This window comes from Cibotium barometz, chromosome 34 (assembly GCF_041138505.1).
Source record: "Cibotium barometz isolate CiBa-2024 chromosome 34, ASM4113850v1, whole genome shotgun sequence".
In the NCBI taxonomy this organism is placed as follows: Eukaryota; Viridiplantae; Streptophyta; class Polypodiopsida; order Cyatheales; family Cibotiaceae; genus Cibotium; species Cibotium barometz.
In genome coordinates, this window is record NC_141079.1 from 22631422 (window position 1) to 22659393 (window position 27972).

The 27972-nt window shown below is 45.8% G+C and overlaps 1 protein-coding gene across 9 annotated transcripts in view; it reads right to left on the bottom strand.

The window, feature by feature from the left end:
• The window catches only part of LOC147618796 (uncharacterized), a 34556-nt gene extending 7279 nt beyond the window's left edge, over positions 1-27277 (bottom strand). For 4 of the 9 annotated variants that reach the window (XR_015261969.1, XR_015261967.1, XM_086773862.1 and 1 more), the window contains exons 1-8: positions 26992-27263; positions 26640-26787; positions 20912-21187; positions 19880-20755; positions 19483-19748; positions 19229-19350; positions 18907-19115; positions 14568-14921 (exon numbers count right to left, since the gene is read on the bottom strand). Coding sequence is in view for 4 of the 9 variants with exons in the window: in XM_086773862.1 (XP_086629988.1) it covers positions 14568-14921; positions 18907-19115; positions 19229-19350; positions 19483-19748; positions 19880-20755; positions 20912-21022 (1938 nt within the window). In the remaining 5 variants the exon portion in view is untranslated. Of the gene's footprint in view, positions 1-14567; positions 14922-18906; positions 19116-19228; positions 19351-19482; positions 19749-19879; positions 20756-20911; positions 21188-26639; positions 26793-26991 lie in introns of all 9 variants that reach the window. The other 5 variants (XR_015261970.1, XR_015261968.1, XR_015261966.1 and 2 more) reach the window with 5 other exon arrangements.
• Positions 27278-27972: the final 695 nt, after the last annotated feature.

Genomic DNA, 27972 nt, shown 5'->3' on the forward strand with positions numbered 1-27972 from the left:
ATCCTGCACTGTCTCCTCCACTTCCTTTTCACTTTCCACATGTAGAACCTTTTGATGTGACTCTCATGAAATAACCACGGGCTCGCCTCCTTGAGAAAGTCGACGATGTCCCGGCAACGGAACCATGAAACCAGCCTTCAAAAACTTGACGGGCGGTGAAACAAACACTCGCACACAAAACACTTCAACACCTTTGAGGACCTAGAAAAGAAAAACAAACAGGGGGAGCTAGAGTGCTCCTGCTAACAGTACACGGACACCAATTGGCCCCAAAACACAGTGGCGCCCCTTGCGGTATTTCTTTTTTTGATTATAAGAGAGCTTTGATTACAATAAGGTTGGAAACTCAGCCGTCAAAGTAGAACCCTTGAAGCCTGCAAAGACCCTGCATCATGGCTTCTTGTCCACTCGGCATCCACAAACAAGTCCCGCCACTGTTCACATCGAAAGACTCTCTCACATGAGTCCTGCATATACAGAAGCTTTCCCCTTTGATCAAGGCTGCCACATCTACCCATAGTCTCTCACGCTATGAGAAGCACACATCCCGATACTTCTAGTGCTCCTGTCTCACAAGGACTCTAATCTGTTTCCAAAAGAATACTCTCGTTATTACAGCACAGCATACCATAGAGAAGCCACACCTGTACAACACCACCCTGCTTTCCAAAGGTCGTCTCCATTTCTACCATGGATCCCTCAAACCCTTTTCCAAAAAGCAGTAGGGCTGTACCAAACCACATGTCCTTCCCTATAGCCACAGCTTGCATGTAACTAAATGCTGGCTATCTCGAGGACTCTAGAGAAAGCCTCAAGTACTTGGCGGGATCCATGTCACGTGCATCCAGCACATGGATACCACGTAGACATATTTGTACAGAAGCTGCAGGACCTGGGATGGTAAACTGGTCCCGTGTGAGCCAAGTCCGGGAATCAGCCAAGGATCCATCCCAGTAGTCCGAGGTCAGGTGTGCATTGTCCTACACATGAGTCCAAGGTCAGGTGTGCATTGTCCTGCACATGAGACAGTGCCAGTCCGCGCTATGAGTCTCCCTCTGGAATGATGTCGATGATTCTGTGTATCTGGTATGGTACTGGATGCCGGATCATTGTGTAGACAAGTTAGGGTTTGCTTATGGGAAAGGGGCCAGCCCATAGGGCTACCCCAAGTCCTTGTGTGGACATGGGGACAGTGTAAAACCACCCCCATGAGGGCCAAGAAGGCCCTGGCTATACCCACCAGCCATGGGACGGCCATAGGAGTGCTTTAGGACAGTCCCAGGGCTCTTGCAAGGGTAACCAACTGGTTATCCAGCCCTAGGGGACTGTAGGGCAAGTATGGGGGCAGCCCATACAGGCTGCCCAGCCTCCTATACAGCAGGAGCCAGTGCCCAGCCCTCTTTTGCCCATGCGCCTAATGCCCAGCCAGCCAAGGGAAAGAAGCGCAGCATTTAATGATATTAATTGCTGTTTATTCCAGTCGTGGGCAGAATTAGAGACAGCCGCCTGGACTTAAGCTGGTGGCCGACTCCCGTTATTTGGTAGTATAAATACCAAGGCCCACAAATCAGTGTGTTATCTCATAATTCACCAAGAGCTAAGGCTAATCAAGGGCTTGGACAGCCAAGGATTTGCTAACCAAAGGGGTGAAGGATTGCAGGTCAAGGGCAGAGTTATCTCAACCAAGAAAGGTCAAGTTTTTTGTATTTTCTTTTCAGATTTGCATCATTCTAATAAAACAAATACACCATTGGTGGTGGGGGCCCTACAGAGGGTATTCGGGACCCAATACAGTGTCCTCTCCTATCTCCCTCTCTCTCTATTTTCTGCACATCTTCATTCAGTTTTGTGTGTTAATTCCGTCGCGAAAAGTGTGCTCATTTCTGAGCATTGAAGTTACCGATCTCCCCCCGAAGCTTCCGCATGTTACGGTGGTATCAGAGCCTACTTCAAGTGCAAAGATTCAGCAAAGAAACCAGAATTTTGTCTCGCTGGTGTGGTTGGTTTTCAAACGCCGGTGGACTACCCCTTTCGGAGTGACTCCTGTCCCTCCAAGGACGGTTGGTTTTCAGCCTCCGGGCGTCCCCCACACACAGTGCACCGGGCAGCCCAGCTAGGGCACCAGGCTTGAGTGTTACAGAGATGTTCCAGCAGATGATGGGAGCAATCGCAGACCAGACAACCAAGTTGGAAGAGCACAAGGTGTAGATGTTGGCTCTGGAAGAGCGTACTCGTTCTCCAGCGTCGCGTTTTCCATCTCCTCCTCCCTCTCCTTCCGTATCCCAGATTCCAGATCCTCAACACAGGGGCCCTCTCGCGAGGTCACGACCGCAGCCGAGCTCTTTGCTTGAGTTGCAAATGCGTGCATTGGAGATCCAACAACGTGAAGACGAAGCCATGCGACGCGTGGAACACGCGCGTTACCTTGCAGCTTTGGACACCAGATTGACACCAACGACGCCCTCGAATCATTTTCCCGAGAAAATGAACTTCAGTAAGTATAAAGGTAAACTCGACCCCACAACTCCTTATTCATGGTTGCATCACTTTGAAGCTTACTTTGCCACAGCTAGAAAGACAGATACTGATAGAGTGATCATAGCCATCTTGGCCCTCATGGGGGTGGTTTTACACTGTCCCCATGCCCACACAAGGACTTGGGGTAGCCCTATGGGCTGGCCCCTTTCCCATAAGCAAACCCTAACTTGTCTACACAATGATCTGGAATCCAGTACCATACCAGATACAAAGAATCACTGGCATCATTCCAGAGGGAGACTCACAACGCGGACAAGCACTGTGATTTAAAGAGTGGGTACCACCAGGTGAGGATTGTAGAGGGGAACATCCCCGAGACAGCCTTCCGTACGGAACGGGCCACTATGAATTTGTGGTCATGCCATTTGGCTTTACGAACGCCCCACCTATTCAACCGCATGATGATGCGTGTTTTCCGGGATTGTATTGGAAAGTGTGGTCATGCCATTTGGCTTTAGGAACGCCCCACCTACATTCAACCGCATGATGATGTGTGTTTTCCGGGATTTGATTGGAAAGTGTGTTCATATTTCTAGACGACATACTGGTATTTTCAGCTACGGTTGAGCAGCATGACATTGATGTGGAGAAAGCCCTTAGTTTGCTGGAAAGCAACGAGCTCTACGTCAATGAAAAGAAGTCGAAATTTTATTTGTTCCAGGTACATTACTTGGGATACATAATTAGTGCAGAAAGCATTCGACTTGATCCAGCTAAAGTCGCTGAGATTGTCAATTGGAAAGTACCTCGGACAGCCTATGACATCGGATCCTTTGTGGGTATATGCTAGGCATACTCGACCCACATAGACAAGTTTTCTGACCGCTCGGCAGATCTTACCGCCGATCTGCTAAAGGGGGTGAAGACCGCAAGGCAACGGATCCGAATGACTCCACGAGCATTGGAGGTATTCCAAAACCTCAAGGTGGCTTTGTCAGAAGCGCCTTGTTTAGCACTTGCCTCGTGGGACGAGCCATTTCAAGTGATCACCGATACGAGTAACATCGCAATTGGCGGTGTGTTACAATAGAATGGTCATCCAGTAGCTTACATGTCTCGTAAGTTACTGCCCACCACGAAGAAAAATTACTCAGTCTACGATCATGAACTCCTAGCAGTTATGCACGCCTTGAAACATTGGAAACAATTTCTTTATGGCCGTGACTTTGAGGTTCGCACTGACCATCAGGCATTACGTTGGCTTCAGACAATGCCAAGTGCACAGTGGAGTGATCGACAACACCACTGGAGCCAGATATTCCAGTAATTTGGTGGTATAATTGAGTACCTTCTAGGAAAGGCCAATCCAATGGCCGATGCTTTGAGCAAGAACGGACAAGTGACTTCGATTCAGACCACTAGACTCGACCTTGTTGGTACAAGACTAGATGACATAAAGCACACGTACGCGGATTCCAAGAAATTCGGTACACAGTGGGAACAAACATTGGATGCCACAGGACCATGCCACTTTCTGATACGCGATGGTTGGCTTTTCTACAAAGGTCGACTGTGTGTCATGAAGTCGTTCAGGGCAGCTCTTCTCCATGATGCCCATGACGCCATTACTGGTGGTCGTAGGGACATGAATTCGACTCTGGAGAAATTGAAACAGGAATATTATTGGCCAAAGATGAGAAGAGATGTGTTCACATATGTACAACGCTGTGATATTTGTCAAAAGGTGAAAGCTCCTCGTGGAAAGAAGATAGGGTTATTACAGCCCTTGCCAATTCTTGAGGGACCTTTCCAAGATATTTCAATGAACTTCGTCACGAATCTACCTCCCAGTCCGAGTAAGCGTAATACGCAGTGCTTAACTATAGTTGATAGATTTAGCAAATTTGTTATGCTTATTCCTTGCAGGGCCAATGTGACCACCGAGAATGTTGCCCAATTGTTCATTCGGCATTGGTACCCGATTGGCAGGATTCCTAGGACCATAGTGTCAGACCAAGATGCCAAGTTTACCAGTCATTTTTGGAGGGCATTGTTTGATAACTTTGGTACTAAATTTAATTTTTCCAGTGCATTCCACCCACAGACGGACGGCCAGACAGAGATATACAACCAATTGGCCTTTAATGTGCTGAAGTGTTATGTCCACGATCAGCAAGGTAAGTGGAAATCTTATTTACCTTTAGTTCAAGCTGTTTTGAATGATTCTTTTTCTTCGACTATTGGCAGGACTCCATATGAGGCAGCGTTTGGAAGACCTTTCCAATCGTTGTTGACCAGGACTTCGTCTTCAGTACCTGAAGCAAACAGAGTGACGGAGTCTTACCAGGAGATTTTAGAGTCAATAAAAGACAGGTTGGCTAAAGCGCAAGAGGCCTACACTCGACATGCCAATAAAGACCAAAGAGATATGAAGTTTTCGGAAGAGGATTGGGCTTATCTTCAGATTATGAAGCAAAGGTTGAAGCAGGTGGGCAAGCGATGCCCAAAGTTGCCTTTCAGGAGCTTCGGACCTTTTCCCATCCAGAAAAAGATCAATGAGGTTTCAATGCAATTAAAGCTACCTCCGAGTTGGACTATGCACAATGTGTTTCACGTCAATTGGTTAAAGCCATATGCAGATCCGATCCTTCAAGAAGTTAAAGACGTCTTCAGTACCTCAAGGGAACAGAGTGACGAAGTCTTACTAGGAGATCTTAGAGTCAATAAAAGACAGGTTGGCTAAAGCGCAAGAGGCCTACACTCCACATGCCAATAAAGACCGAAAGGATATGAAGTTTTCGGAAGGGGATTGGGTTTATTATCGGATTATGAAGGAAAGGTTTAAGTGGGCAAGCGATGCCCAAAGTTGTCTTTCAGGAGCTTCGGACCTTTTCCCATCCAGAAAAAGATCAATGAGGTTTCAATGCAGTTAAAGCTACCTCCGAGTTAGACTATGCACAATGTGTTTCACGTCAATTGGTTAAAGCCATATGCAGGTCCGATCCTTTCAGAAGTTAAAGACGAGGTGGAACCAGATATTGTTGATGAAGCAGAAGTTATGGTTCCAGAACAGATCCTGCTGCACCGTTTCAAGCATGGCTCAGGCTGAAGACACAGACAGTTCCTCACGAAGTTTCAAGACCAACGAAGCAGTATGGCTTGACAAAGAGTTTTTCGAGGACTATCCGGCGTTAGTGATGGATTATTTGGAGGCTATGCAGCTTCCGTCAAGTTAAGCAGAAGGGGATGTCACGTGCATCCCGCACTTGGATGCCACGTAGACATATTTGTACAGAAGGTGCAAGACCTGCGATGGTAAACTGGTCCCATGTGAGCCCACTCCGGGACGAGTCAGCCAGGGATCCATCCCAGTACTAGTAGTCCGAGGTCAAGTGTGCATTGTCCTGCACATGAGTCCAAGGTCAGGTGTGCATTGTCCTACACATGAAACAATGCCGGTCCGCGCTGTGAGTCTCCCTCTGGAATGATGTCGGTGATTCTGTGTATCTGGAATGGTACTGGATGCCAGATCATTGTGTTGCCCCCAGGGTTTGCTTATGGGAAAGGGGCCAGCCCATAGGGCTACCCCAAGTCCTTGTGTGGGCATGGGGACAGTGTAAAACCAACCCCATGAGGGCCAGGAAGGCCCTGGCTGTACCCACCAGCCATGGGAGGGCCATAGGAGTGCTTTAGGACAGTCCCAGGGCTCTTGCAAAGGTAACCAACTGGTTATCCAGCCCTAGGGGACTGTAGGGCAGCCCATACAGGCTGCCCAGCCTCCTATACAGCAGGAGCCAGTGCCCAGCCCTCTTTTGCCCATGCGCCGAATGCCCAGCCAGCCAAGGGAAAGGAGCGCAGCATTTAATGATATTAATTGCTGTTTATTCCAGTCGTGGTCAGAATTAGAGACAGCCATCTAGACTTAAGCTGGCCAACTGCCTTTATTTGGTAGTATAAATACCAAGGCCCACAAATCAGTGTGTTATCTCATAATTCACCAAGAGCTAAGGCTAACCAAGGACCAGGACAGCCAAGGATTTGCTAACGCAAAGGGGTGGAGGACTGCAGGTCAAGGGCAGAGTTATCTCAGCCAAGAAAGATCAAGTTTTCTGTATTTTCTTTTCATATTTGCATCATTCTAATAAAGCAAATACACCATTCATGGTGGGGGCCCTACAGAGTGTATGCGGGACCCAATACTGTGTCCTCTCTCCCTCTCTCTCTCTCTCTATTTTCTGCACATCTTCATTCAGTTTTGTGCGTTAATTCCGTCGCGAAAAGTGTGCTGATTTCTGAGCATTGAAGTTACCGATTCCCCCCCGAAGCTTCCGCATGTTACAATCGATGTGACTGATGTGATAGAGGTATGTGGCTGTCTCCACTACCATCGAGGCTGCAACAAACTCTGCGTGGATAATCTTGTGCCAACCCTTACTTGTTTCAAAATCAAGAATTCAAGCTCTACGGTCAAACACCAGAAATTGGGATGAAAGCTACATACGAGACAACAACATAACCTAGGGCCTCTTAACTCACTCCCAATCCTCATCAGATAAATCTGGCCCCTAGAAGGCTGCTCCATACATGAAGGCTGGTGTGACGAGGGTATCAAAAAGCCAACCCTTCATCTTGGGTTCCCGAAAATGTGCTTGGAAGCGATGCTGCTGAAGTAAGCTCAAGGCTGCATATCCCCGTGTTACTCTGGCATGTGTTGTGGGAACCATGGTGTAGTGTGAGCCACGGAAAGTGACACCAAGGTAGACATAGGATGAGACAATCTCCATAGGATCCTCTCTGTATGTGAAGCTCAATCTGGATGTGAAGGGGCACGAATTAAAGACCATTACCTTGGTTTTACCAAGGTTGGCAGTGCGGTCCCACCAAGTGCAAAAATCCTGTGTGGCATCCAAATGTCTCTGAAGCCCCTCCGCTAAATCTGAAAGGAGGACAATGTCATCTGCATAAAGTACTGGGGGGATCAATATCCCTGCTAGTGTGGGACAACGTTACCTAATCTATGAAGCTTGAGATCTCAATATAGAGGCCAAAAAGAGTGGGTGATAAGAGGGCAACTTTGTTTCACCCCAATAGTGCTGCAAATCTCCTACAATGTACCTCTTGGCACGAGGGTATCATTAGCACGTGAGATGTACTCGGCAATGAGTCCCTCATGATCCTGGGCCCACTCATTACGTAGTCTACAGATGGTCTTGAGGACCGTGCCCTTTTTGAAGAAGGTGGAGGTCGAGGGGCAGGGATCTGGTGGTAGGAAAGAGGAGGCTGATGGGGGATATGATAGAGGGAGTGTGCATAGGAGTGCCATGTGTCCAAGCAGGTGATAGGTGCGGGAGGGGCGATGTTCTCGGAGTTTCCTTCAAGCCTCTTTGCAGTGTGTGTGTGTGTGTGTGTGTGTGTGTGTGTGTGTGTGTGTGGGATTGGACTATCTCCTCTTTTGATTCTTCATGCCATCCCTTGAGGCTATCTGATATTACAGTTGCTGGTCTGTATAAACATTTGTTGCCATTGCCTTGGGTTTCTGAACGGGCAAATCTCTTCTAGCATATGCATCGGTCGTCTTTGTGGTGGAAAAGACGATTGCGATCTCTTTGGCATTCGAAGCTTCCTCTTCGACAACAGCTTTTTTTGTGGCGCGTTCTTTTGGCTGTTATTCCCTCAGGACGGTTTCTGGCACACAGACATATATCCTCATCCACTTGCCATAGATGCTCTGCTTCCAGGGAGACAGTCATTCATATTTTCTGGAACTGTCCTTCTTCTCGTCAGTTTTTTCTTCCTATCATATAGCTTCTGCGGGCTAGATTTCCAAATATGAAATTTGGAAAGTTTTTCTGGCTATTTGGTCTTCATTTGCCCAGACCAGAATTCACTCTTTTCTTCTCATGGGTGCGCTACTGGGCTTTATGGACACTATGGAAAGTTCGCAACCATGGAGTTTTCGGTGATGCGGCTTTTTCTGCTTTTTCTTTCTTTCGGTACTCCCTGCATCAATCTTTCTTCGATTGCATGCAGGTTGACCAAATAGATCATGATGTATATTTGTCTTATATTGACATCTTCAGTTGATGTACTTTGAGACTATCTACTTTGGATAGTCATCTTGTAAATCTAATATACTTATGATTCCACAAAAAAAGTGTGTGTGTGTGTGTGTGTGTGTGTGTGTGAGAGAGAGAGAGAGAGAGAGAAAGAAACAGAATTTGAACCGTAGAGTGTAACTATTGGCCCTCCTACCTCTTTTCCACATGATGGAACACGTGCATGGACACCTGACAAGTGGAAGAAGATATGGGGATAGGGTCCATAAGGTTTGATTAAGAAAAAGCACCAGTCTTGGTCAAAAAGCAAGAAAAAGCAAAAAGTCAAACTAGGTTGACTACGAGCCAAGGGCACCATTGAAAGAGGAGACTAAGCTGGACCAAAAAGCTAAAAGCAACTTTTCCAGAAAGTTGCTAAAGGGCCAAAAAGCAAGGCCCTGAAGTTAGAAAAGTAAAGTTAAAGAACTTTGACAAAAGTAATAACTTATTTTCAAAAGCTAAAAGGGAAAAGCAAGGAAAAGAAAAGCAAAAGCCTTGCTAGCTTTTTGCAAAAAGCAGGGCTTCCCTCAAGTATAAAAGAAGTATGAACCTCTCTTTTAGGGGGAGGAGCAAGACCATTGAAGGAGTTCGAAGGTCATTGTCTTCATCATTATCAAGATCATGGAAGAAACAAATTCGTGAAGTATGAGAAGAACATTATCTTCATCATCATTACCAAGGCACACCTATCCGTACTGATGCCACCTGATTGCTACAGGTAATACCCCCCCTCTATCTGGCTGTGCCACTTAAGCTGCCAGTTGCCACCGTCAGAAGTACTTAGCAAGACACCACGATGAAGATGAGCAAACGCATGATAACCACCAGCCTGAAAACACAGGACTGTGTAAAGAAGAGCAAACGCAGAAGAGAGAGAGAAAGAGAGAGAGAGAAGCCGCATGAACTCTGCTCTATATACAAGATCCAGTACAATACCCAATACCTCAATGGAGTGGGGGCAGGGGTGGTATTTATACCACAGGCCTATGCTGGCCAGCCAGCTATAAACCAGCCAACAGCAAACCAGGATTCCCGACTAGGAAAAGTCCTCCAGTCAGCCAGCATACCAAGTCGGCCAAGACACATCCAGGCGGCCAAAACTAACAGCCCCACCACGACCAGTAAAATAGGGAAAATACGGGGAGATGGGGAAAAATGAGAAAAGGTACAGGCGGGCACACCCACAACAAAGACCCTCTATGAGAACTATGGTACAGACACGAGATGACTGCTAACACCCCCTCTCACTCCTAGATGTGGAACCAACCCCAGTGAGTTGGAGTGCTGCCGGAGCATAGCCTAAAGTAGAAACTTCGTGAAGAGGTCAGCCACATTGTCCTCCGTCGAACAAAACTCTAGCAAGACGTCATCAGCAAAAATCTTCTCATGAACAAAGTGACTCTGGATGACGGTGGGCTCCTCCTGTGGAAACCCAATCTCGCCAAGTAACCTCTGCAATCGCACCACCTCGCAAGCAGCACCACAAGCAGCTCGGTACTCTGTCTCTATAGACGACAAGGCAATAGTTAGTTGCCTCTTGTTGCTCCATGAAACAGCTCTTGAGCCGAGGGTAAAACCATAGCCTGATGTAAATCTCCTCATGTCTGGATATCCTCCCCAATCTGAGTCACTCCAACCATGGAGTCTTGACTGTGGAGGTCGTGGAGGTCCCAGACAAGCTGGCTGACAATAGTATTCTGGCCGACTAGCAGCATCATCTCACATATAAAGCAAAAGTGCATCATTCATTCAGGCATCTTCTTCTTCTCAACGTTTCTGGCCTGAGGAGCAAGGGCATCATTCATAGGCAGCATTTAGTCATAGACAGCAGTCAGCATTCAGCCATCCTCTTGCCTCCTACATAGAGGAAAGCCAGCATCTCAAGGGTGGACCTCAGCATTGGAGAAAGGAACATTCAGTCGTCATCTTCATTCAGCGTCTCTCTCTTCCCGAGAAGGATACTCATTTAGGACAAGCATAGATCTATTCATAGATCTCATTGTAAACACCGCACTTGATATAGCTACATTGCATTTGCATTGAACCGTTCTCTTTCTCTTAAGTGTTTCTAAGTGAAGTTTAGTTAAGCCTAGGTTGTTTTCCTACAATCAATCCCTCGTATGTCACGGTGGTATCAGTGCGTTACAAGGTAACCAACCTTAGTTCATGTTCATATTCCACAAGTCATTCAATAAGTCAACATGTTAATCGCTTTCGCTCAGTTAAATCCAGTCCTCAAGATCTTACAGGCCATCCTTAGGGTTTTCCCCTTAGGCATGCATCAGCAACCCATCCATTTGCATTCTCGCATAGCATATAGGGTAGCACATGGCTTGCATCAGCATAGTAGTTATCCTAGCAATCCAGTAAAGATCGTCAGTCTAAGCATCTTGCATCTGCAAGGCATACATGATTTACCCGAGTTTTCTAGGGAAGAATGACATCCATCATCAAAGGAGCAAACGGAGTTTTGGGCTTCAACTGGTATCAGCACGCGGTTCTCTTCCACATAAGAAGATGGAAGTGGCTCCAACATCGCCTTGGGAGGTTTAGAGTTCCATGAACGACGGAGATGGTGTGTGAAAGGATTCCACAGACATGTCAGTGGTGATTCAGGTTTTTCCAAGCAGAATTATCAACATTTGCCATGCAGTTCCCGCAGTGGCGAAGTCTTTGGCTCAAAGGATTCAACTCCTACAGTCGACCTCGGTCCCGGCAAAAGAAGACAAAGTGGGGCAGTGGTTTCAGTGGAGGAGGATCAGCAAAGAAGTCAAAAGGTTGCAGGTGTACCACCTAGCAACAGTTTAGCAGAGGGGAATGTCACGTGCACACCCAGTTTGGTGTACAGGGGACATGGCATTCTAGACATTCATAAGCATTGAGTACTATTGGCATTAAGCACGGCATTCAAGCATTAATCCAATTGTTACAACAGGTCGTAAAACATTCCAAGCATTTATCACATCAGGTCGGGACCTATGGAACCAGCTGACAGCATTTAAAGAGACCTTTTGGTCATGGAGGTCCCAGCCAAGCTGGCCAACAGTAGTATTCTAGCCGACTAGCAACATCATCTCATATATAAAGCAAAAGTGCAACATTCATGCAAGCATCTTCTTCTTCTCAGCGTTTCTCGCCTGAGGCGCAAGGGCATCATTCATAGGCAGCATTCAGTCATAGACAGCAGTCAGCATTCAGCCATCCTCCTGCCTCCTACATAGAGGAAAGCCAGCATCTCAAGGGTGGACCTCAACATTGGAGGAAGAAACATTCAGTCATCATCTTCATTCAGCATCTCTCTCTTCCCGAGAAGGATACTCATTCAGGACAAGCACATAGCTCTCATTATAAACATCGCATTTAATATAGCTGCATTGCATTTGCATTGAAACCATTCTCTTTCTCCTAAGTGTTTCTAAGTGAAGTTTAGTTAAGCCTAAGGTTTTTTTACTATGATCAATCCCTCGCATGTCATACATTGAATGTATTGTCTTGGCCAGCGTGCCCGTGGATTGTTCCTGAATAAATTCCTGAAAGGGGGCGAAGCCTGTTCCCCGCTCAGTGTGGTGTATTGTGCAAGATCCCTATTCCCTTCTCTCTCCCCCCTCTTTATATCTTTATCTCTTGGACACGTGGTTGAGTTTGTCACTGCACGCCCTGCTGGGCTTACAAGAGAGAGAGTATTGCATGGCTCAATGATAGATTGATAGATTGACCCAACGCGAATAGAGGGTAGGGGCGCAAGGTGCTCACGTCATAGAGAGAGAGAGAGAGAGAGAGAGAGAAATGAAATGAAATGTTATATTAACGTCTTCAAAAGGCCATAATGACCTATGAGACCAAATGTTACATCATGGTGGATCTGATACAATGTCTGGATAAAAAACCAGAAAATGAAAAATAAAGATGATACTACTGGCACCTAGAAAATGAAACTGGAACTGGAAGGTAAACAGAAACCCTTATAGGGTGTGAACATAGTGAGAGGGGGGTACGCTATGGAGGTGAGTGGAGTACAGTGAGGGGATACAATATCATGTGGGTGCACTATGGAGGTGCCTCCATCTCATAATATGTGCCGCATCGGACGCTGGCGGATCTCCTCAATATCCTCTGAGGTCAGCACCCTGACTGGGTGTCCCGCATGTCTCGCAAGAATAATCTGAATCCGTCGCTGCAACCTCCGTCTATGCTGGGATGCCGTCCTCCGTAGTCGTGGGCGTCTGGACCACCCAAGCTCAATCGCACGATCAATCAGTGTACCACTGGTGTGGGCGGTATCCATGTCCTGCTGCTGCTGTCGTCCATCTGGCGCAGTGATGGCTGGACTAAAGAAGTCTGTAATGTGCCTCTGAGTCTGGCTCTCTGTGCCCCTAAGCAGGCTATCTCTATATCTCCGCAGCTCAAGCAAGAACAATCCCAAAGAGAGAGAGAGAGAGAGAGAGAGAGTGAGAGATTATTCAAAGAGCTAGGCACCACAAAGCCTTGAGATCTGGACCCTCTTCTCACCATCTCCAGAGCATGGACATATTCCAGCACTATAAACCAGCCCTGCCAGGGGAGGTTGACGCCACCTATTTGGCTCTTGATGAGGATACCACACAATTCCATTGCACATGGAGGACTAACCTAGTATGTGGATCCTGTTTTTTGTTTTATGGGTAGCTAGTTTTTCCTTTCATGTTTCGTTGCATACAGTTACTCGCAGATCACTTTTGGTCTCTAGACCCTTTGGGTCTTTTGTAGACATAAATAAAATCGTTCTCTCCATCTGTTGCTAATGTGCAAGTGAATAACAGAGAATAGAGAACAGCAGAATAGAGAGAGACAAATGCACAACACACAACTTATCTAAACTATTGTATATTTATGTACAAGAAAATGTGGTACAACAGTACTCTCCACACACAAAATATTGTCTGTCTACAAAAGACAACCAAAAGGCGATCAAAATTCCAGAAGATAGCCCATTTTCTGTAAGATCCCAGATCCATTGCAAAACGCTAGCTTCTCCTGGCTGATCCCCACTTCTCCAATGCTCTGTTGAAGCCCTCAGTGGGTGTCCTGGATTGGCAGAAGATGCAGAACTAAATGATGATGAATAATGGAGGGCTGAACCCACCCTTTTATAGCTGCCTATGTGCAAGTCGGCCACCTCTTATGCTTTCAGCCTGCTCCAGAGACCCACAACTGAGTGCCCTTTTTTCACACGTGGCTGTCAATAACTGTCCAGCCTGCCCACCGCTCTGTCCAAACTTGGGTGACCTTCCTTGGCTGTCCAGGGTTGCCCCACGATGCATAAGCAGGCTGCCTAATTGTCCCACACATGGAGGTGTGTCACACCATCTCTCTCTCTCTCTCTCTCTCTCTCTCTCTCTCTCTCACACACACACACACACACACACACATATTCACACAAACGCTTACATGCACATGCACACATTCACACACACATCATTCATACGGGCAGTGCACTGGCTGCCTCAGGCATAGCAAAAGGGCACTAGTACAAGGGCCAAGCAAGAACAGCACTGGATACCATATCAGCGAGACAACAGAGGTTGGCTCGGATGACCAGCTGGGCTGGTACACCCAGCACAGACTTCACAAAAAAGAGGCTCCCTACCCACCAAGATCTGCCGTGTCACATGTAGCAGGCTGCAGCTCTTCTTCAGCATGCAGCCAGCAGTTTCCACATCTTGCTTCTTTTGCCAGAGCAAAATGCTTAAGGGCTTTCATTGCTGCGTGCTCCTATTATTAGCAGGTGAATTTTGCACTCGATTCTTCACTGTGCCCTTTCTATCATTCTTGGCAACTCCCTTACAAACACTGTCAAACCTTAGGTCTGCCATTGATCCCTCCGTCTTTGTGCACCAGCAAAACACAGACTTTTCTAGTCAAAAAACAAATATGAGTGATACTGCATTAATAAAATTTGCAAATTGATGAAGAGTTTAATATCCACCAAATATTGGAAAATGATAAGTAACTTACATCATTGTTAGCATCATTCAGTTGAGTTTCCAAAGATGCCACCAGACCTTTATAGCTTGATCGCAATTCAGCTAATGTTGTTTCAGTTTTCGACATATCATTTGTCAGCTGAGAGTTAAGTTGTTGTGCAAAACAAAGTGTTCTCTCCTTCCTCTCAAGCTCAATCCGATGCTCCTCCATTATGCTAGCAAGATGCTTCTCTTGACCTGTAATCTTCTCTGAAAGCAGCTTATTCTTTTCTACCTCTTCTTCAAGATCTTTTCTCAACGATTCCAAACACATCTTCAGATTCTCAGATTCTGCAACAGTGTCATCTTCTTGCTTCTTCCATGTGCTTTCAGTTTCTTCATTTTCCTACAAAAAGCAATCAAATTAGCTCTCTTTTTTTTCCTTTTTTTTTTCATGAAATGGTGTTTTATATTATATGTAAAAATGTACATCAGCCACATGGCTCACACAGAACCTATGGCCCCAAAAAAACCCCCACAAAAGATCCTCTAAAGGATCATGACCATGCAAACCTGTACACTAATAAGAAAGCCTCCTAGCCAAATAAGCATCCCAGCCAAAGTAGCTCTCTCTCTCTCTCTCTCTCTCTCTCTCTCTCTCTCTCTCTCTCATGGAAACAAGGAAGGCTGGGAAATGGACTGTACACACAGATTGCTGTCATCGTTACAGAGAGATACCCCGCATGACCGGGCGGGGTCTATGAGACCATCGACATGCTTCAAATGGCCACATGGAACCCTATGGTCCCGAACCAGGTGGCTTCACCGAGACCTACACAGGGACATTGTCTATTACATAGAGACTCGCCAAAGCCCCAAGAGAGGGCTACCTAGGGTGTCAGGATATGTATCGGAGTTTGCTTTTACATGCCACACTTGTAGCTCTAGGGGGGTACGTGGCCTAGGAGGTGTGGCATGCATGTGCCTCACCTACATAGAGCACTCACATGTCAAAGAGCAGTGGAAAGATGTGGACGAATGACAGAAACGCTGAAGCTCCAAGAGAGATGAGAAAACAGCAAAACCTTGATGCACTAATCCTCAAGAAAAGAGTGGATACAACCAAACCATAGGTGAGGAGTGGACTCCGTAGGTGAAGGGCTGAAGGTGCTCACCAAAGTGATCAAGAATGATGAAAAGTGCGGAAGAGGGCAGCATATATATACACTCCTATATGAGCTGGCCGACTGCCTCCTAGGCTCCTACATGACCTGAAAATAGGTAAAATACTATAAAAAAGGGTAGGCAACCCACCTCAAAGGCCCATAAAATAGGGGGAAAATATGGGAAATGCCAGAGCATAGAGATGGCCACTGTAGACACCAGAAAGCCACCAACAGGTGATGATATATGCTCATACCCCCTCTCAGGTCCTAGGGGTGGCCCAAGACCCAAGGAGCTGCCATGAACGCCGATAGCTGACTTAGATAATCTTTTGGTGAGTAAGTCTACAGTGTTGTCCTCGGTAGGACAATATTCAAGGATAATATCTCCCTCGAAGATCCGCTCCCGCACAAAGTGGTATTGGATCTCTATATGCTTGGTCCGCACATGAAATACCGGATTCTTAGCAATAGCCAAGCAACTCTGGTTGTCGCATGAGATAAGGGTAGGCTTCTGCGATCGAAAACCAATCTCCTCAAGTAGCTCTCGTAACCAAATCACCTCACAAGCAACCGAACAAGCCGCTCGATACTCTGCGTAGTCGATGAAAGTGCCACCATAGGCTACTTTTTACTCATCCATGAAATGGCTCCAGATCCAACAAGAGTAAAGCAATACCCTGTAATAGATTGTCGGGAATCTCCATCTCCAACCCAATTGGAGTCGCTCCAGCCACGTAAAGTGGCCCCCTCTACATAGAAAATGCCAAAATCCTTGGTACCTTTCAAGTACCGCAATACGTGTCCAAAGGTGTTTGCATGAAAGCACTGAGAGTTCCCACCACAAATGCACAATGTTGAGCAACCAAATCAAGGAACCAACAAGTTTCATGTACAGAAGTGTATCTGTTCCTGGATCGGATCCAAAAGAGGAGAGTTTGATGCCGGGATCCATGGGGGAAGTGATGGGCTTCCAATCTGTCAGCCTGAAAGCCTCTACCAGCTCTGTAACATACCACTCCCGAGAAATGAATATGCTATCTGAGCGCTGAAAACTCTCCAATCCAAGAGAGAAGTTAAGCACCCCAAGATCTGTCATCTCAAATTCCTTACTGAGGGCAACCTTTGACTGAGCAATTTATGTTGCAGGGCTACCCATGATGAACAAATCATCCACATAGAGAATGATAAGAGTATACAACCTTTTCTCATGATAAATGTAGAGATTTGGATCAGCCGCCGACCGCTTGAAACCCTTCCATTGAAAGAAAGCATCAATCTTTTCATACCAAGCCCTGGGGGCTTGTTTCAAACCATATAAGGCCTTTTTCAGCCTATAGACCATACCTTTGGAGCCAAGAACATAAAATCCCGGGGGATCTTCCACATAAGCTTCCTCCTTTAGCTCCCCGTTGAGGAATGCAGACTTGACATCCATCTGAAAGATGGGTCAATGACAGTGTGCAGCAAGAGCAAGAATTGTTCGTATGGTCGCCATCCGGGCAGTCGGTGCAAACGTATCATCAAAATCCATCCCAGCCTGTGAACGGGAACGTTTTGAGCCCCTAGAACGGGAACGAGGGGAATGCCACGTCAGCAACGAAACTCTTGGAATTCTTAAAAATGTCATTTTAAATTATGAATTTTAAGTAGGATAGGCTAAAACGTTGAAAAATTATGTAAAAATAGAGAAAATTGCTTTTTTTAATATTTTGCCTTTTTTAAAGGGTTTTTGGGCCTGTTATCAGAGGAAAGTTTCAGAACATTCCGGAACGTTTCCCCCTAGCCGTTCCTTGTGGGGGAACGTTCCAGAACATTTTGGAATATCCCCCAGTAACTATGATCCAAAGTCCCATCTGATTTGTACTTGGTCTTATAGACCCACTTGACACCAATCACCTTCCACTTTGCCGATCTAGGAACCAACTCCCAAGTCTGATTCCGCTCGATAGAGTCGAGCTCCGCCTCCATGGTCTACTTCCAAGTCGGTTTGGAAAGCGTCTCCCCAATATGAGTATGTTCCGAGTCCTTCTGGATGCGTGACATCAGTGCATAATTGAAGCACAAGTTCTCCTGAGATGATGTTGTGGTACGCAATCATTCTGATTGACGGCCCACGCACATCTTTCGAGAGGGTACACATCCCTAGCATTCCTAGAGAGAGTGTTTCCACACCCACTTCCACGAGCTTCGCACTTAACCCGATGACCCGAGCTCTCGAAACGTCTACACGGAACTATGGTACAGACCAGGTGGTTAGGATTTGGACCAGCGATTGCGAGTCGCGACAAGTTCCAAAAGAAATGCAGAAGACAGAGCAAGTCCACGAGACTGACAAACATCAATGGGATAGTACCTTCAAAGAAGGAGATTGGATTTATTTGAAGATCAGATCAAACAGTTCAAGGAAGTTGCTTCCAAACTAGCTCTGAAGAAGAAAGGCCCATTCAAGATTATCAAGAAGCTTAGTGATGTAGTCTTCAAGCTGGAGTTACCGAGCCATTGGAGGATGCATCCAATGTATCATTCAAGAAATCTTGTAGAGTATCATGGGCCAAAGCTGAGCGCTCCACCGGATGAGGATGAACCATTGATGAGCTTTCACTCGGGTCCATGTAGTGCCTAAGCCCATCTTTCTTCCGTAGATGTTTCCTTTCTCATGTTTTTGACATCCAGTTGTTCATGGATCACATGTACTTATTCTTAATCTCATAGACCGTTTGGTCTATCATAGACATTTAATATGCTCTCTCTCTCTCTCTCTCTCTCTCTCTCTCACAGTATGGTACAGGATGGAGCTAGCTAGGTTGCATATCATGATTGTATACTCCATGCATATAGCTTTGCATTCTCCTAGTAGTAGAGCTCCATCCCCGCCCCCACTCATTGTACTTATTGCACACCCAAATTCAGCTTTTTAGTTCAGTACTTTTTCATTTTGTTGGGATGACAGAGGATACCCCACACAAGTACACTGATTTGTCTCATAGGCCGAGTTCGGTCTTTTGGAAGACGTTAATAAAATCTTTCTTTCTTTCTCTCTCTCTCTCTCTCTCTCTCTCTCTCACTCACACACACAAATATATATAGTAGCAACTTGCAAGCATCAGGATCTAGGATTCCCAAAAGATACTTGGATACTCGAGTTACTGTTACGAGTCAGCTAATGTGCCTTGCACCTTTGTTTTAAAACCGAGAATGTAAAAAGATGAAGAATTACATCCTTACAATAGAGATTTGCTTTTGCAACTCCTCATTGAGTTCCTCAAGTGAGATCTTCATTTCAGACAAAAGCCCAAAGCATACATGTCCCAATGCTTGAAGCTTAGGATTGTCTTCCCCACTCTTTGGTCTTCTACTGTTGAAAAACTCTTCCTCGTGTTCCTTGCATATGACTGCTAGTTTTTGAAACATCTCTTTTAGTGAATGCAACCTATCTGGAGCGATATAAACACATCCACAATAAAACAGAAGCTAATCAATGTCTGATTCATTCCATCCTTCAAACAGCCTACAATATTGAGTTTTCTATCATGGCAGTAGGACTTACATTCAAGTGGCTCTCTTCCCGTTTCCATCCTTCTAGCTTTTTGCATTTCATCTTTTAGCGCTTTTGCCACCACAATGGTTTCAGGATCTCTTTGTTCTAACCTTTCTTGGACAATTTTAGACCTAAAACCACCTTGCAAAAACAATTGAGTAAAAATTTGCAAAATATTGCAGGTGTTTGAGGAAGCCACTATATTTTACCGCCAATATTATTTTAGCCGAAACCAATAGACATGTTGAGCAAACAAAACCAACCTTTCCATCACAATAAGCTTTTCACAATGGTCTGCAGCAAAAAAAAAAGGCCCGGGATTCTCTCTCTTTGCATCTGCGAGTTTCTCCTTCATTACTTTCATGAATCCATTGGGCGCACAGTCATTCATAGAGAGCTGAGGAAAATGAGGGTCAAAACTCAACCCCTCATTCGCTGTGGTTCCTAAAGAAAGTGTTCTATGTGTGTTCCCCAAATGCCCCTCAGCATGTCCTCCAGGATTTGATTTTGGTGTCCTGCTTGAGATCTCCTGTAACCAATTTTCCAAAAATCAGATAGTTCGTTCAACTTTATGAGAGACATTTAATCAGAAGCAAATAATTCGAGAGAGATATTCACTCTAATGTGACCAAATCTGATGTGCAAAATACCAACTGGTACCTTCTCAAAGAGGATGCCTGTCTTCCTTCTCATCCGAACCTCATTTCGAAGGTTCTGGATTTCTGCTCTTAGTTCCTGTATCTCCAAATCTTTCTGGTGATCTAAGTTCTCAGAAGTGGGCTTTTTATGTTGTCCAGATTTATCATGACCTGCCTTTGACCGATATGCTTTCCTATCCTCAAAAACAGGTGAGACATATATACAAGTGAATTGTCTTGCAAGATCTTCCTCAGACAAAGTCCTCTCCAACTTATTCAAAACATCCTCTGCATTGATGTTCAGAATTGCATCAGATCTGATCCTCTCCACAAGTTCTTCCAGCTTCAGTTTCTCGTGTTCTATGAGGGTCAGCTTCCTTTCAAGGTTCTCAACAGCATCCTTTGCATTTCTGAAATGGGACTCTTGCGCTTCCAAAAGTTGAAGAAACTCCACCCTTGTTCTTGTTTGCACTGGCATACTGCTACCCAAGGCACCTATTGTTTGATTCTTGGTATTTTTATCTTGACAGTAGAACATCTCAATCAAGTCCATCTCATCCATATTCACACTGTCTGTAAGCTGAGAGAAGTCAAAACAAGATCCATTGTCGTTCACAACAGAAGTACCTGTCATCTTCATCAGCTCCAGCTCTTCCTGGCACAATTTATCTTCTGCAATCTCCACTGCAATTGCCTCTAACCCTGTATTCCAGAATAACCCAAAGGTCTTTTGGATTTTTTCAATGTCCTTCTTGGAAAAGTCATGTCTTGACTTCTCCAAGTCCAGGAGCTCTTGCAATCTGAGTGTGTCGACATTGCCATGCCCAAGTGCCTCTTGAAGTGCTGCATGGAAATTTACTCTCTCCTCCAGTAAACAAATGAGTGTTTTCTCTGCAACCTGGAAGATGCAACCAAAGTCTCCACTAAGAAATAGAACATAGTGTTCCTTGATAAGCTGGGACAACCGTATCTTAAACTCAGTGTGCAAACAAGAACCTCCAAACAAGAGACTCTACACTGGAACAAAACAGCCAAAACTAGCTTAGCATCTGACCTTAATTGAGGCCTTCAATTCTTGTTGGATCCAGTTGCCAGCGTAAGAAAATTTGCTGGATCCATGTCTCTGAGACAAGGGGACCTTCATTCCATCATTTAATGCAACCATGTTGCTCCCTGCTGCTGCAAGAACCACCTTCCCAAGACTTCTCAAACAAACAGCCCCTCCTTCCTCTTGTACCTCCTGTGTTTGTGTTGATGATGAACTCTTGATTTTCCTGGTCAAAGAACAATCTTGGGCTTCAAGCAGAGTAAGAGATATCTGTTCTGTGACCTACAATTAGTATTTTCCCCCAATTAGAAAATATTTTAAAGCTACTTAAATACTGCACTCTCTTATTGAAATGCCCACACACCACAAATACACAAACCTAACCAGTCCCCATACCTCACCTGGCAATGAGCTGAAGCCACAGCCCCACCAGCTAAGTTATGGCAGCTGGCTTAAGTGCCACAAGTTTATTGGGTGAATTTGAATGCAAAAATGTCCAGATTTCTACTTCTTCAAGCAAATAAAACATGCATCATAGTTGAAATGCTACATTATTTCCATGACTCAAAAGTTTGACCTTCATTCTGTCATCACACTCTTGTAACCATTCTTTTGAACCATCTGAAGCTTCATTCTGCCTCTGAATACAAGAAACCTTTTCACAATCTCCAGCATTTATATGAAAATATCCACATTTCTCCAATTGACCAGTTTCAAGACTTCTGTTTGTTACCTCCTACCCAGACCCATCACAAAAACATGTTGCATTCAGCAGGTGATGTTGCTCCCCATGCCCACTCATTTTTCTGGTTTATACACTGCTGTTGATGTAATCCTTCAAATAAACTCTTAAATACCCTCTTACATTAGATAAGGTCGAGTGATTGAAATTATTCTCCTGAAAAAAAAAAAGCATTCAATTCTAGAAGTGAAGACATCACCCCAACCTTAAAAGTGGCATTTGGAGCAACAAAATTCTCACTGGTGATAATGTCTTTGGTGTTGAAAGCCTTCACATAATCTACTGTATGCAGGCATCTTTCCTCTGCAGGCAATGGAACATCTTCAATTTTGAGTCTTGATGTCCATAAACAGGCTTCATCTGCCACGCCAAAATAGTTGGGGAATACCTGAAACCTGAGTTTTCCCTGTCCTAAACTGGATACAGAGTTATTTCTTTCGGAAGCACCTTTTGGTGCATGCACCCGCTCAATATGATTTATACTCTCTACACATGTTGGCAAAAAGTCTGCTGTTTGTGATTCAGACATAACAAGCTTGTGCTTGAGAAAATTGCATAAACATGGCAGCACTGTCTTTGAACTAGATAGCTGCAGAGGGTGTCCAAAAACTTGACCATCAAATTTTTCCACTTTGTCAAAGGACAACATCTTGCACTTCCTGGTAATTTCTTCCCTCTTTATCTGCTTTTAGAAGCTTCTGTACAAAGGGGACCTCCTTTTAAATCGAGAGACATTGTGCCTGTTGGATCTTACACTAAATGCAGGTGATGCATTTAAACTTGCCTCCGGAACCACATGTTACAATAAGTTCAGAAATGAGCATGAGCATAACTACACAGCAGTTTCCAAACAATGCATAATAATCTCTATGTGACAATGTAAACCATTATACACGCAAAAGACTCAGAGCTGCATGTGTCTTAAAAGCTACTACATAAAAAAGAATGCTCTTTTTGTCAGAATACGCAGCGGAGATGATGACCAGATCTGGGAACACAAGAGCAAAAAACGCAAGCAGAAAAACAGCACAAGAGAGAGAGAGATGTAGGCGTGTAACTCTGCTCTGATATACACAAGAAGATCCCGAATATGATACAAGTGTGGTATGGGGGCTGGGGGCCTATTTATATGCCCCCACATGTGCAGTCGGCTGCCTACAGCAGGCCGACTGGCCCTGAGAACTCCACGACCAGACACATCTCCAGTCGGCCAGATCAACAGCAGTCGGCCACCTCCCAGATGCAGTCGTGGACCAGTTCAGCAGTCGGCCAGCACATGGGCTGCCTCCCAAGCCACAAAAAAATGGGGAAAAATAGGGGGAAAATGCAGAGAGTGGGGAAAAATGATGAAACACCTCATAAGGGTGGGCACACCCACAACAAAGGCCCTGGTGTATAAAACTGGGCAGGAGATGACTTCTAACACCCCCTCTCAGCTCCTGGCTGTGAAACCAACCACTGGGAGCTGGGGTGCCGCCTGAGCAAATCCTGAGAGAGCGACTTCGTGAAGAGGTCCACAATACTGTCCTCTGTCGAACAGAACTCTAGCAAGATGTCATCAGCAACGATCTGTTCACGAACAAAGTGCCTTTGGATGACCATGGGTTCCTCCACTGGAAGCCCAAACCTACTATGCAACCTCTGCATCCTCACCACCTCACAAACAGCATCACAAACAGCCCGGTACTCTGCCTCTGTTCTCGACAAGGCAAAAGATGACTGTCTCCTACTGCTCCGTAATACTGCTCCTGGGCCTGAAGTAGATCTTCTCGTGTCCGGATCTCCTCCCCAAACCGAGTCACTCCAACCGTGGAGTCGGACTCCATCCAACAATCCCCCTCCTGTGTACAAGAGTCCCTGATCCTTTGCATGCCGCAGAAACCACAGGAAATGCAATCCTGCCTCCCAAAGACTCATCTGCAACCATGAGCTCAACCGCCTCATCAAGAAGCTCCCGTCCAATCTGGTGTCCATCAACCAAATCCATGAACCATACAGCTTCTGAGTTAAAGAGACATCACACTGCTCACAAGGATCACCACCTGTTACAGTGCACAAACAAGTCCTGGAAACCTGATGAAGCCTATCAACCACCCCCTCTGAATCCGGAACCACTAAGCCTGGAGAAACCACCTCCTTCTGCAAGTAAGCACCTCCCACCTGCCTGCCTTTCCGAAAGGTCCCCGTGGAAAGAACATCCTCAACTACTGGAGGTTCTTTGTCCCGAACACTACGAGACATCAGAGCATAAGTGACCTGTTCAGCTTCCTCTGACTGACGAACACAAGAACTACCAACATCAGTACTGGAAAGTTCCTGCCAACTACTGCCATCTACTGGCAAGCTATCCACCATCTGGTCCCGGAAAGCTCGCACATGCAGCGTATCCACACTTAAGTGGCCATTACCAGACTGCCACTCAACACAATCCTGAGGACCTGGGAGAGAGAGTGCTGAAAGCCTGTAAACTCCATTCTCCACTCCGCCTTCCCAAACCACTTGGCCTGTTGCTTTGTCCCGGAGAGCAACAAAATGCTCATCAAACTCCACCCATACGCCAGTCTTGCAAACCTGATGCACTGACGACAGATGAAAACCAAGTGCCGGAACATACAACACCTGGGAGGAATGCTTCCCCCCTCTGCCATCGGGAACTATCTCCATCCTGCCCTCACTGTGAACTGGGATAGTGGACGTATCCCCAGTAAGAATATGACCAGAAAGCCTACAGAGATCCTGTAAACCGGAACGGGAAGGAGTCATGTGCCTGGAAGCACCACCATCGAGAATCCACTCCCGAGTATCCGTTGCGGAGAATCCTCCAATCTCCTCCCTGCCTGAAGAAAATGAAACATCGGTGTCCACCACCTCCAGGTGCACAAAAGCCGGAGTCTTCATGATTGCTACTGATAAATCTTCACCCTTCTCGGTCTTCCGCTTGGGACACTGCCTCCAATGGTGGCCTTTCTCGCCACAATCATTACAGGTCCTCTCTGCCTTCAGTTTCTCGCGGTCAGCGTCGGACTTCTTCTCAGAAGACTTCTCCGATGAAGCCTTCCCTTTGCCCGAGTTACGGCCTTTCGACCGTTGGCCAGTTAAGGCCTCCGAACCTCCACCCTGAGGAGGGTTCGTGAATCGTTCCTCCTGGTCCAAGACCATGGGCACAAGCTCCTCCCACGTGATGGTGCTGAGCCTGCCACTGGTAATCAAAGACGAGTAAAATGCTGAGTACGAAGAGGACAAATGTGACAGCAACGTTATGGCCATGTCCTCTGACGATATCTCCTTCCCAACCTGAAGAACTTCCTGCTGAAGAGCCTGCAGCTTGTCAATATGCTCCCGCATCGTCGACGACTTTGCAGGGCTCATAACCCGCATCTGTACTTCCAAGGAAATCCTCTTCATGGGCGATACCCTGTTGTAAAGTGAGGCCAAATGCTGCCATATACCTCTGGCCACCGTCATTTGATTACCTGCGGTGTGCAATTGAGGAAAATAAACGAACGGACCCTGGCGTTGACACGATCCCACATCTGTGTCTGGGCCTCCCCGTCCTTTCGGGTCGACGGTAACTCCCCTTCCTCTACTTCCGGCCGTGGAACACCAACAACGACAAAATCGGCGAGGTCGTAAGACTCCAAAACGGATTCCATCATCACCTTCCATATGCCGTAGTTGCTCCCGTCCAACTGACCGTCCACCGGGAACGTGGGGAGTGTTGGGATCTTCACATGTCTCTCGGCCATCTCAAACAGATCTGCCATAGCGGGGATGTACTCTAAAAAGGGTGGGTGGGTGGGAACAAAGAAGAACTAAAACCTGCAAGTGGCTGTCCAGCAAATCAGCCCGCCTTCCTCTTGCACCTTCTCTTCCCGATCAGCCCAAAAAAGTCCACCAATCAGCCACAAAACAGTCCCCCTCTTGCTCACACAAATCCCAAGACCTATCTAGAGCCTAGGGCTCTGATACCATGTCAGAATACGCAACGGAGATGATGACCAGATCTAGGAACACAAGAGCAAAAAACGCAGGTAGAAAAACAGCAAGAGAGAGAGAGATGTAGGCGTGTAACTCTGCTCTGATATACACAAGAAGATCCCGAATATGATACAAGTGTGGTATGGGGGCTGGGGGCCTATTTATATGCCCCCACATGTGCAGTCGGCTGCCTACAGCAGGCCGACTCGCCTTGAGAACTCCACGACCAGACATATCTCCAGTCGGCCAGATCAACAGCAGTCGGCCACCTCCCAGATGCAGTCGTGGACCAGTTCAGCAGTCGGCCAGCACATGGGCTGCCTCCCAAGCCACAGAAAAATGGGAAAAAATAGGGGAAAAATGCGGAGAGTGGGGAAAAATGATGAAACACCTCGTAAGGGCGGGCACACCCACAACAAAGGCCCTGGTGTATAAAACTGGACAGGAGATGACTTCTAACACTTTTGTCTTGCTTTCCAGGAGCTATGTCTGGAATGCAAAGGTTTTTTCAGGTCTCCTCTCAAGGAATGACTGATGTTTTGACAAATTTGGCTGTACATACTACGGAGAACATTCTAGTTTTTCATAGTGCTTGCTTGTCGAGCTGACAAAGCCCATTTAGGTTCCTAACTTCTTACAAAATGTTCCTTTGGGATCCCATTAAGCATCCATTAAAACAAATGGAGAAATTTACAAACAAATATGTTAAAAACACGGAGAGCTTTACAACAGTAAGTACAAGGAGAATATTGCGTTTCTTGTCTTCTTTTTTTTATGTGGAGAGTTCAGAGTTATACACGACAAATATTAAGCAAACAAATGGCAACTTAGGATTCAAAAATGCAAAGAAACGTACAAGCAGAAAGATGTGCTTTTTTTATTTGCACTGAAACGAAAGAAAGAGTGACATAAATAAATAAATAAATGGCAACTCAGTAATCAAAAGAATGAAGTATCATGCGAAAAATGGCAGTAATGTACGACGATGATACGAAAGAAAATGTTTAAACGGACCTGTGATGGAGGGAGAGGAGGTTAAGGTTTCAGGTTGGATCAGGGTAAAGCTCTGTTGATGCCCATTCGAGTGTTTGCAGATATTTCTGTGCAGAACTGAGGTGAGCTCCATCCTAATTACGCCTCATCCCAACTCAGTTTGCTCCATCTGTGCTGGAAAAAAAAAAGTTACAAATACAATAAATTTACTTAATTAGGACATTATCGAGCTCTTCTGGACGACCTGTTTCGTGCAGAAAGAAGCTAATCCAGCCAGACTTTTTCTGGTGACCACTTTTCACTGTATCCTGCGATGGGAAGCAAAGGAAGAAAGCTATGCGGCTTGCAGAAGAAGCTTCACAGTGAAGCTCACCTGGTGACGCTAGCGGAGAGTGCTGCGAATCGTTCGTTTTTTGCAGAGTTGATCGTCCTTCTCCAAAGTCTCGTCAAGAGTGAAAGAACCGATGAAACATTGGCTATGGCGGGACGGCACACCTCGTTTGTGTACAAGCTAAAAACAAAACGGTTGCAGTGTGTGCATGCCGTCGGCGTGTCTATACCGGTATCTCCGCCCGGAGACACTGCTTTGCCGGCCGCGGTTTTTGCCGCCCTGCTGATCGCACATGAAAACGCATTTTTGGCCCGGCCGCCTTCTCTCTCTTTTATTTTTTCCCTTTAAAACAAAACAAAAAACATTTTTTAAAAAAACTAATTCTGTTCTCTCTCTTCCCGCTCTGTTTTCTCTTTGTTCCTTCTCCTCGCTTTCAAAAAACATTTTTGCCTTTTTCCATTTAAAACAAAACAAAATACCTTTTTTTTAAAACTCTCTCTCTCTCTCTCTCTCTCTCTCTCATTGGCCCCAACTCTCTCTAACTCTTTTTCTCTCTCTCTCTCTAATACTCTCCTCTCTACCTCTCCCCCCTCTCTCTCTCTCTCTCGCAATCACTCTTACTCCTCTCGAACTAGCCAACTCTCTCTCCCTCTCTCTATGTCTCCAACTCACCGACTCTCTCTCTCTCTCTCGCAATCTCTCTCTCTCTCTCTCTCTCTCTCTCTCTCTTCGTAATAGAAGACATATTACCAAAAATTACTTTATAAATGGCCACATGGCTGCCAGGTGACGTACTAGCTTTCCCTCCCTAATTACTCCAAACCACAAGTGATGTACTAGCTTTCCCTCACTAATTACTCCGAACCACAGGTGTAGCTCAGAGTACCCTCATCCAATATATAGTCGTGTCATTCTCCACGAAATGAGCTGACCGCAAGGAAAAGACTTGCATAGTACCCCTTTTATACGACCTATGTGAGCTATAATACCAACTTTTGCATCAAATATGAAGGAGTTAACCAG